Source organism: Syngnathus leptorhynchus, chromosome 8 (genome assembly GCF_054491065.1).
Source record: "Syngnathus leptorhynchus isolate UIUO chromosome 8, UIUO_Slep, whole genome shotgun sequence".
In the NCBI taxonomy this organism is placed as follows: domain Eukaryota; kingdom Metazoa; phylum Chordata; class Actinopteri; order Syngnathiformes; family Syngnathidae; genus Syngnathus; species Syngnathus leptorhynchus.
Genome location: NC_141202.1, coordinates 10,743,927 through 10,753,658, shown reverse-complemented (window position 1 = coordinate 10,753,658; position 9,732 = coordinate 10,743,927). Strand labels below are relative to the sequence as shown.

At 44.0% G+C, this 9,732-nt stretch overlaps 2 protein-coding genes across 2 annotated transcripts; both read left to right on the top strand.

The window, feature by feature from the left end:
- Positions 1 to 540: 540 nt before the first annotated feature.
- LOC147052381 (uncharacterized) lies at positions 541 to 3,624 on the top strand. The gene is made up of 5 exons (XM_085918769.1): positions 541 to 1,070; positions 2,247 to 2,347; positions 2,680 to 2,751; positions 2,840 to 2,986; positions 3,082 to 3,624. The coding sequence occupies exons 1-5, from the start codon at positions 1,058 to 1,060 to the stop codon at positions 3,439 to 3,441; spliced, it is 693 nt and encodes a 230-aa protein (XP_085774895.1). The 5' UTR covers positions 541 to 1,057; the 3' UTR covers positions 3,442 to 3,624.
- A 2,040-nt stretch (positions 3,625 to 5,664) lies between these two features.
- Positions 5,665 to 9,374, top strand: grwd1 (glutamate-rich WD repeat containing 1). Its single transcript, XM_085918766.1, has 7 exons — positions 5,665 to 5,981; positions 6,559 to 6,676; positions 7,239 to 7,413; positions 7,500 to 7,710; positions 7,834 to 7,979; positions 8,058 to 8,249; positions 8,322 to 9,374. Exons 1-7 carry the CDS (start codon positions 5,747 to 5,749, stop codon positions 8,628 to 8,630), a joined length of 1,386 nt encoding a protein of 461 aa, XP_085774892.1. The 5' UTR covers positions 5,665 to 5,746; the 3' UTR covers positions 8,631 to 9,374.
- The last annotated feature ends 358 nt before the right edge of the window (positions 9,375 to 9,732 follow it).

Genomic DNA, 9,732 nt, shown 5'->3' with positions numbered 1-9,732 from the left:
ACGGATATAGACGTCAAAGATTAAGTGTTCAGATGCTATAGTTTACTAGTTTGTCCTAGTCGTCATTACATCATCTGAATGGCCCACAGGATTTTCAATGCGTGCCACCTTCTTGAAAACACTCGAAAGGAGTCACATAATGACTTGCAAGTTTGGGCAGTGTTGCAACAGCTTTCTCTTGGATAAACGTCCCGATTTGAATCCTTGGATCATGTGAGGATGATGAAGCAGGCGGACGTTGCGCACACACGGGCCCCGCTGGGATAAAAATGCTCAGAGGTGTCGGAATGGCGGGTGGGGTGGGGGGGGGGGGGGGAGTCCAAATGAAAACCATACGAACCAACAGCATGACTAAGCCTCACAAGAGGAGGAGGAGGAGGAGGAGGAGGAGGAGAAGAATGGGGGGGTCAGGGAATGTGGGGAACAGGGGGAGGGGGCCGGGTCAGTCAATAGTGAGGTAAAACGTGTGCTCGGTGGGAGGGGCGGCCACTTAAAGGGAGCAGACGAGCAGCCCCAGCGTAGCACTTTCACTTTGAGCTGTCTGACGGAGGATACACAGCAGCAGAGGAGAGGAAAGGCCACAGGCGCAGGAGGCCACTGCCTCATCCATTAGCCACTTTCCAAAAGGCTTGGGGAGGCGGGGAGGGGGGGGAGCGGATTCAAATTAGGCTGCTCGGGGAAGCTTCTAGGTCAGCAGGGGGAAAGGAGGGCAAGTGAAACTGCAATTTCAACAAAAGCTCTGCAGTGGGGGAAATCCAAAGAAAGGATGGCGTGAGACGATCCATGCTGGAAAGTACCAAAGCAAGGAATACTTTATAGGGGATGTCAACGGGACGGCGCTGAAGAGGAAAGGAAGAAGCAGCACGCAGCACGTAGTACGCACTCGGTGTCAAAGACCCTGCCACAAGGCACGGACCAGGAAAAGTTTGCCTTTCGCTGACTGACACGGAAAGGCCCGTCTAGCTGTCTGTGTGCATACGGGGGTGGTGGGGGGCATGTGAGGGTTTGCTGTCAACCAGAGAAATGGAGAAGTGTCCATTTTCAGAAAGATAAAAGGATGTCACTGCCAGGTGAGCACTTTTTACATGTTTATAGAACGACGCAGTGTGTTTGTAACTTTTTGAAGAAATAATGGATGACAGTTTCATACTGCGGAAGGAGGTGATGTTATTCACGGAATGTGCGTGGAGTGATGAAACGGAATGAAACGGGTTTTGTTATTGTGATTCTTTTTTTTCGCAGTATTGCTGTTGAGATTTTTTTTTTTTTAACCAGTGACAACTTCACATATGCTTGCTGACTTTAAAAGGAATTAGCTGTGTTCCTTCCCACAACAGCGCAAACGTCCATTTCCATCCTGGTGTAGATTCCAGACTTGCTCTGAATACAAAAATAGGGTCCAAATGGTTCACTTTGGAGATGAATTTAAATTTAATAAAGTATTATATTTACTTCCTATAACCTTTGCTCAACCGTGCAGCCAAACTTAGTCACTGGCGTGGAGCTGGCCAAACACCAACTATAGGAAACTTTACTTTCAGTTGAACTTGATTGATGCTTGTTGGAATAATTTAAAATAATTTGCATACTTATTACCTTTTAATTGCACTTTTAAATGTTTATGGGATGTAGTGATGTAGCTAACTCTATTTGAGTATTTATTTTCTCACCATGTTTTACCTTAATTCTCCTTTGGGGATCATTATAGGGTTCTTTTAGCTTATCTTTAAAATTCAACCACTGCAAAGCTCTTGATTGACTGATTGATGGAGATTTTTGGGTGTTATCAGGCGGAAAAAAACAGGGGAAGCTTTTAGGTGGAGAATTGTGAATCAAGGACCATTAATGACATTACAGATTAGGAGGAACAAGTTATTCCCCATCTGTGAGCTAATCTTTTTTATTTGCTGTTGTCGGCTCCAAGGCTTATTCATGGTGATAGTGTTGTCTAAACTCCACTGGCTTCTATCATTCAAAAGTTGTCAATCTAATCTGAAAGAAAACCACATACAAGTTAGTTATGCATTTAGTTTCTGATTGGCTGTTTTTCCTCAGGTGCGGTGGTTTCTTGCGAATCATATTTGAGACACGAGATGGCTGATTTTAAATTGCATTTCAGAGCCTGTAATTTTTTTTTTTTACACAAGTATCTAAGAGTGGTTTTGACGCCTGCTGAAGAAAGGTGACAAACCACAAAAAGTTTCCAGGCAGTTTTCTGAGTCTGGTTTTGATTTGTGCTTTTATAGTTTTGCTCTTGCTATCACTCTTGACTGTCCAATGTGGTGGATGTGACTGGGAGGTGGTGAAGAACGTTAAGACAGCTATTGACGCAAACCCGACCGGATTTGTAAGTTGAAGGCTTTTTATTTGTTATAAAAATATGAATTTAGGAAAAGACTGCTAAATCAATCATAAGCATTGCATCAGAACATTTAATAAAGTGCAAAACAAAATGACCTCTAGTAGCAAAATCTTTTACCATAACTTATAAAATCAAGAGGTCATTGTTTGGCTTAACTACGCTAATGTACTGATGTCATCCCAACGAAGCTAAGCGATTGATCAGCTTTCAACCCGTGATGTAACCACATGACAAAGCCTTCTGAAAATAACAACATTGTACAGCCCCACCAAAGTGATGACTGCAGCTGATGCATTTCCCATTTCCTCTCTTTTCAGCGGACCGTGTTTCCCAAAGATTACTATGTGTTGCACCATTACACAAAAACCATGTTGTGTGACACTGATCCGGTGAGTTACCAGAAGGTGACTGAAATGAGAGCAGAGCTTTGCGGCATATTTTTGCACACTAAACACTAACGTGCCGTTTTCCCTGCAGTGTTGTGTATTCCCCGCTGCAATCGTCCTCCTAGAATCTTGGAATGTGCTTTTGAGGAACCTCTGGGATGAGCATCTAAATCATTCCTTGATCTTTGACCTAAAGCATACACTGGATATCATCATCAAAAAGAATAAAAACACAGAGGTAAGATTTGTTTTAGCTTGCTCTCAGCTCAGTCTCTTTTTTTCTAGATTTTTCTCACACTACTCTAAATGTACGCCTATGTTTTCTTGCTGTAGAGGTTGCGGGAAGAGATGGACCCGTCCCAGTTTTCGCCGCTCTTCTCCTCTCCGGAGGAGCTCCTCAAGCTCACGTCGGAGTTGTTCACCCAATGGCTGGAGGTGGGATGCTCTCCCACCATGGAAATCTGCGAGCCCCCCACTCTGCTACCTTCGGCCGAGAAAAAGGAGTACAGTCCGTCCAGGGTCCGACTCCTGACCACCCGAGCCATCCGCAGCAGTAAGGAGCAGGCCGAGCTGGCCCGTTTGAGAGACGTTACCCCGCCTCCGTCCAGCCGCGGTCCCCCCTCCCTGTCCGTGCATCCCGCCTCGGCGTGGAGCCTCCTCCTGTTCAGACTCTACCGGTGGTTGTTGCCATAGGAACTTAAAAGGATCTTATTTTTTTCAGATGATGCACACAAAATGCAAGACATTTCCTGGCACTGAATGATTGTTTCCTTTCTATTTGTGTTGTGAGGCAGTATGCTGACGTTACCATATGAAGTGACATGCGCAGGTTGCATTATTTTGAACGTCCAAAGTTGTAGTTTTTTTTTTTTTTTTGCTACATTCACTGCCACGACCTTCCAGTACCCGGACCTTCAGTGGGAACTTAATCCACCTCTTATACCGCAAGCATGACGTCACACATTACAGAAACTGCTAATACCGTATAAAACTGCAAGTACAGTTCTGTTCAGAATCAGTATTTATCTAACACATGACAAAAACATATGGAATAAAATACATTATATTCACTGGAGATGCTGATTATCAAATATTCACGTGTACAGATTGCTACAACCAAGTTTTGCGAGTCAAAGTTGGCTGCAACAGATTTTTCTCCTCCCGACCAAACAAAGGATGGAAAACTCAGAATTTGAAATCCGACTGATTGTAGAAAAAGTCCAGTTGACTAATATAATTTAAGATACATGGGCCAGCACTACTGATTCCAAAGGCTCTGGGCAGATTGGCTTGACATGGCAACATGTGGATGAAGAAATTTGATTGGACAAAAGATTCAGCATACACATGGAGTACAAAAAATGAGACAAATGTTAGTATTTAGTTTGTAAATGTATGCTAGTGCTTCTTTATGCCACCAGAGAAGGCCATGCTGGCCCCTGGTGCCAACACACCTTACCTATAAGCATAGTCCAATACTCGCCATCTTAGGTAGAACATGCCGCTAAGCTCCAGCTAGCTAAACTCTTTGTGCTAACAAGAGATACATGCTGACCAAGCCAATGCACAATAAGCCTTCACGTGTGTCTGATGTGGAATCTGTCACATTTGTTTACAATTACTGTTTTCGTAACTGTAAGATATGACGCCTATAGACTTTTAGTTTTGTATAAAAAAATGTGAATTAAAGCCATTTAGATATATTTGTGTAGTGATTTTTCAGGACGAGGCGCGCCAAAGTATAACGCACCTTCAGAAAGCCATGTACGAGCAAGTCCATGTACTTTCGGAGGCGCCACTGTCCTCTCCTTGTTCATTGTTCAGTCTGTAAACAGGCCTGCAGGAAAACTCCCCATCCAAAATGGCTTTGGAGTTACTGTGGCCTGTAATAGTGATTCATTGGGTTTGTTTGTTTAATCCCATATTGAAGATATTTGTTAATGATTTGACATGCCAGGCTCTCGGACACAAAGTCCACCTCTATTCATGCCGAAAAAAAAGGCCTTACAAGACAGAAATGGTCTCACAGCTCTTTTTTTTTTTTTTTTGTAACTTTGGGGAAGAGAAATAAAACTGCCCAAAAAATAATAACCAAAACCAGGAGAATGTGTTGTGGATGAAAGTTTTTGTAAGTGTCAGGATCTGCACGCGAAAGGAACTTGCAGCTGCAGTTTAAACGCTGGTACTTGCCCCTACTTGTACACACCCACACGTGTTATGTGCACCCTTGTCCCAACAAGACCCCTCCTTGTTGTTTCGCAAGCCTTACAATGCAGAGACATGTTGCCGTGGACACTGTGGGAGCTAACTTTTCATTGATTTGTTTTGTCTTTTAGCCAAGCACGGATCGGTCACAGTCAGACATATATTACAACATCAGAGTGACCTTTGAGCCGGGAAGTTAAACTTTTGAGGGATGAAGGGCTCTTGGGGGTTGTCCAGAGTCCGGCCAGGAGGCAATTTTTTTTTTTAATATTGTGCAGAAGAAAAAAAAAAATAGTGATCTTGTTATTATTGTATTTCTTTCACACACACAAAAACAAACAAAACTGTGCTTCTACCAGAGGCAGTTTTGGGATTATTTTCTCGAAAGGGGTGCCTGGCTGATACATTGGGAGGACTGGGAAACAAATTTCCAAATACATATACTTTAGATCCTAAAGTTTAGAATATCAAATAAAATGCTGGAGGTGCATACACAGATTTTTGACGGGCGATAGCCCCTCTAGCCAAAAGGATTAAGTGTTATCTAACATTGAACGACATTTCCGGGACATAAATTTGCATTTTTCCTGCCGCAAGTCATTTTTGCATTTTTAGGGAGCAGCTGAGTTCCCGTAAACGAGGAGTGGGAGACAGGAAAGTGGGAGTGGAAACAGAAAGGAGGGGCGAGTAGCGAGAGGAGGGGTGCGGAGTTAACACACGTGACCGGAAGTCCATCTTCTTCTTCTTCTTCTCTTTTTTTTTTGTCTTCTTCTTCTTGTATGTCAGCGTCAATATGTCCGCCTCCAACGAAGACACGTTTGCCGAGGAAGCAGATGACATGGAAGCGCAGGAGCAGGACGAGGCCGCCAGCGACGACGACGACGAGGGAGTTGACATGGAGGAGGCCGAAGAGGAGGAAGGAGACGGCGACAAGAAGGTGTACGTGCCCGGAATCGAGCCGCTTAAACCGGGAGAGCAGCTGCAGATCGACCTGACTGCGTACCGCATGTACCACGAGTGTCAAACAGGCAAGTGGGAAGGCAAACTAAGTCAAGGGAATGTTGCTATGTTGTTTTTGTGTGTGCAGAATAACTCGTGAATGTTCACGACTTAACTAAATTTGGGATATTCTGCTTACAGGTGAGATTTCAGGTGAACCCTAAAATGTACTTTATGGGTGAACTTAACTTGATGTTCTTGAATTATTGAAAGGCACCACGTCCAAGTGATCATTGTCACAGCAGTTGTTTTTGTCTAACTAGAAGTTTTTTTGTCCACTAATGCATCAGTTGTTTGGTGTCTTGATCACATGATGTCAAAATGTAAACAGTACGACAAAGAGAACTGTTGAACTGCAATTGAATCGGGAAAGGATGTGGTCGATGATTGTCTCAAAACCTATGTGTTGTAAATCTTTGCCACTTTTACCCCACCATTTATTTATTTTTTGTCCTAAAAAGTTCACAGGTCTCAACCGATTTTCTTTTCCAATTCATTCAGGACATATTTTTTTTACATTGTGCTGAATTCACACATTTTCCATTAAAAAAAAATCCCACTAAATTGAGGTTTCCAATTGTTGTGTATTCCATCTACTACGCGCAGGCGCTCCATGTTTGAGCTTTGACGTTTTGAGGGACACCGATGGCGACGGCAGGAAGGAGTTCCCTCTGTCCATGTTGCTGTGTGCGGGCACACAGGCTGACACAGCCATGGCCAACAGGTTGGTGTTACCTCATCACATACATTTTAATTGAATCTTTTAGGTACAGTTTTAGATCATTTACCTTTTTTTTTTTTTGAAGTAGTAAAAAAACACAAACAAAACGAGAACACTTAGGTCTACTACTCTACTGTATTGTCATGTTGATCATTTCAATATGGTGCTTTACTGCTGCAAAATGATGTCACAGTCCGAAAATTTCTGCACCGTATGTTTTGCATCTGTCAAGGCTCTTGCTAACTCTCAATCAATGCAGCTCTCCCGTATTTCATCTCTAGGCAATAACCTTTAGGCTAATTTACCAAGTAGTTTGTTTTATTTCCCCAAGTTTTGCTTTCCACATCCGACAAGAAAGCGCCACAAGCACAGATGGAAACGATAACTGATTTTAACGATGGCTTCATTCCACGAGCTGTCCGAGTAAATCACTTCAGCGAGGGAGCCCCTGCGCTCTTGTTTATTGTGCTTGTCGTCCGTCTTGTGCTCGTCTCTGCTCAAAGCAACAGCAAGGAAAAAAAAAAAAATCACGCCACGTTTTTTTTCTTTTTTACTTCTCCTGCAGACTGCTGGTCTTGCGCATGCACAACCTGCACGGAACACAAAAAGAGAAGGAGAAGGAGGAGGAGGAGGAGGAAAGCAGTGATGAAGACAGCGATGACGAAGAGGATGATGAAAGTAAAAAGCCGCAGCTGGAACTGGCCATGATGCCTCATTTCGGAGGCATTAACAGAGTTCGAGTATGTTGACATTTTGCTTGCATTTGATGCTCGGCTATTTCCTGCTCCAGGAAGTTCTAATTGTGTTTTACTGATTTTATTTTCAGGTGACCCGACGAGGCGATCAGGCTCTGGCCGCCGTCTGGTCCGAGAAGGGACAGGTGGAAATATTTGATCTGCGACCTCAGCTGGAGGCCGTCCACAGTTCTGCAGCCATGGCGACGTTCGTGAAGCAGCAGAAGGAAGCTGTGGCGCTCTTCAGCTTCTCTGGTCACATGACTGAGGGCTTTGCCATTGATTGGTCGCCCATGGTTCCCGGTAGGTGACACCTAAAAACGTTTTGTCACTAACGGTAGTGAATTAAATTACCTTCTGTCACTGTCACTTTTTTTTTTTGGTAACAAAAAAAACAAAACAAGCATCCCGTGTTTGGGCTCGCAGGTCGTCTGGTCAGTGGCGACTGCAAGAAGAACATTCATGTGTGGGAGCCACTGGAGGGCGGAGCCTCGTGGCGGGTCGACCAGCGGCCTTTCAGCTCGCACAGCAAGTCCGTCGAGGACCTGCAGTGGTCACCGACGGAAGCTACCGTACGTTTTCCTCCAACCAGTAAACCCCTCGTTTGTTTAAAAAAAAAAAAAAGAATTCATTCTTGTCGTCTGCTCCAGGTTTTTGCGTCGTGCTCAGTGGACCAGTCCATCCGTGTTTGGGATATCCGAGCGCCGCCCAACTCCATGCTGTCAGCCAACCAAGCGCACGAGTCAGACATCAACGTCATCAGCTGGAACCGGACGGAACCGTTCCTCCTCTCGGGGGGTGACGACGGGCTTCTCAAAGTGTGGGACCTGCGGCAGTTTAAGGTAACGCTTCCACTCTGCCGACGTCGTCGTCATCACGACGGACGGCTCACCTGACCTCCTCGGTCTGTACAGACCGGGCGGCCGGTGGCCAATTTCAAGCAGCACTGCGGGCCCATCACCTCGGTGGAGTGGAACCCGGTGGAGTCGAGCGTGTTCGCCGCGTCTGGGGCGGACGACGTGATCAGCCAGTGGGATCTGTCAGTGGAATCGTGCGACGCGGGCGCCAGGGTGGAGGGATTGAAGGACCTCCCCCCGCAGCTGCTCTTCCAGCACCAGGGCCAGTCGGAGATCAAGGAAGTCCACTGGCACCCGCAGATCCCCGGCGTCATGGTCTCCACCGCGCTGTCGGGATTCAACGTGTTCAGGACGATATCCGTGTAGCGTGACGAGTACATGCTTTATGTGAAATTGAGAATTTTCAATTGACCTTACCCCGGAGGAACGTCTCGAGACCTCCGATCTTGTCACTCGTGCGTCTTTAGCTTTTTCCAGAGACGACAACTGTAAGTAAACCTCGACATGTATCAGCTGTTCCACGCAACTTTTGTTCTGTATAATATAGATGTTGCGTGTTTTATTTTACTATTATGTGCTCAAAATAAAATATGACGTAGAGGTGTCAAAATTAACAACTCATAGATTATCGACTATTTTAGCAAGCGAGTATTCATTTTGAGTTAACTTGAAATTGTCCAAATGATCGCACTTTAGCCTCTCAGCTGTAATTATTCGGATTTACGTGGCCCTACATGAAAGCAAGACTGCATTTAATACATTTTCAAACATCTGCTTTTACTTGGAAAAACAATGACCCATCTAATTTCAGAGAAGTACATCATCAATCTCTTTCGTGTGCCATTGTTTTTATTTTTAATCAATAAACAATACCGAATTACAATTAATTCTGTAATAAAATTGTTGTTCCATAAAATTAATTCCATTAATTGATAAAACAACCAATTCTAAAAATACATATTTGACAACAACACTCTTCCTGTGATTGAAGAAGACAGAACAAACGGAGAACAAAGCTTCCACTTAAAATCCCAAATAGTTTTGTTTTATTGTTTCACTGTAAACCACAAGACATGAAATGCCAGCAAGTTCAATGGATAAACACTCAAGTCTCTCCATTTTACAGCATAATGAGGGGGGGGGGGATAAAAACCACTCAATACTTGATTGTCTCAGCATTTGTCCCATTTTTTTTCCAGCCTAAAGAGGAAAAGGTTTTGGTAGTGTATGAAAACAAGCACACATAAAAAAAAAAAAGAACGCTGCAATTAGATCTGATCCAGCGAAACTCACATTGTCATGACATGGAATGTTACACGTTCACAAAATCTGCTTCAAAAAAATGACACGGGGACATAAACATGCAATGGTGGAAAACAAAACTCGTACTAAAATATTTGATCAAGTTTAAGGCACTTAAAAACACGCATGGCACATTTGGGAAAAGATGAATAAAGTTGAAATTAAA

Bases quoted from the DNA above. Each gene is read 5' to 3' on its own strand.
- LOC147052381 (XM_085918769.1), top strand. The intron at 2,752-2,839 runs GTGAGTTACCAG...TTTTCCCTGCAG, and splicing joins TGTTGTGTGACACTGATCCG to TGTTGTGTATTCCCCGCTGC. The intron at 2,987-3,081 runs GTAAGATTTGTT...TTCTTGCTGTAG, and splicing joins AAAAGAATAAAAACACAGAG to AGGTTGCGGGAAGAGATGGA.
- grwd1 (XM_085918766.1), top strand. From the start codon at position 5,747: ATGTCCGCCTCCAACGAAGACACGTTTGCCGAGGAAGCAGATGACATG. The intron at 7,711-7,833 runs GTAGGTGACACC...TTGGGCTCGCAG, and splicing joins TTGGTCGCCCATGGTTCCCG to GTCGTCTGGTCAGTGGCGAC. The intron at 8,250-8,321 runs GTAACGCTTCCA...CGGTCTGTACAG, and splicing joins GGGACCTGCGGCAGTTTAAG to ACCGGGCGGCCGGTGGCCAA.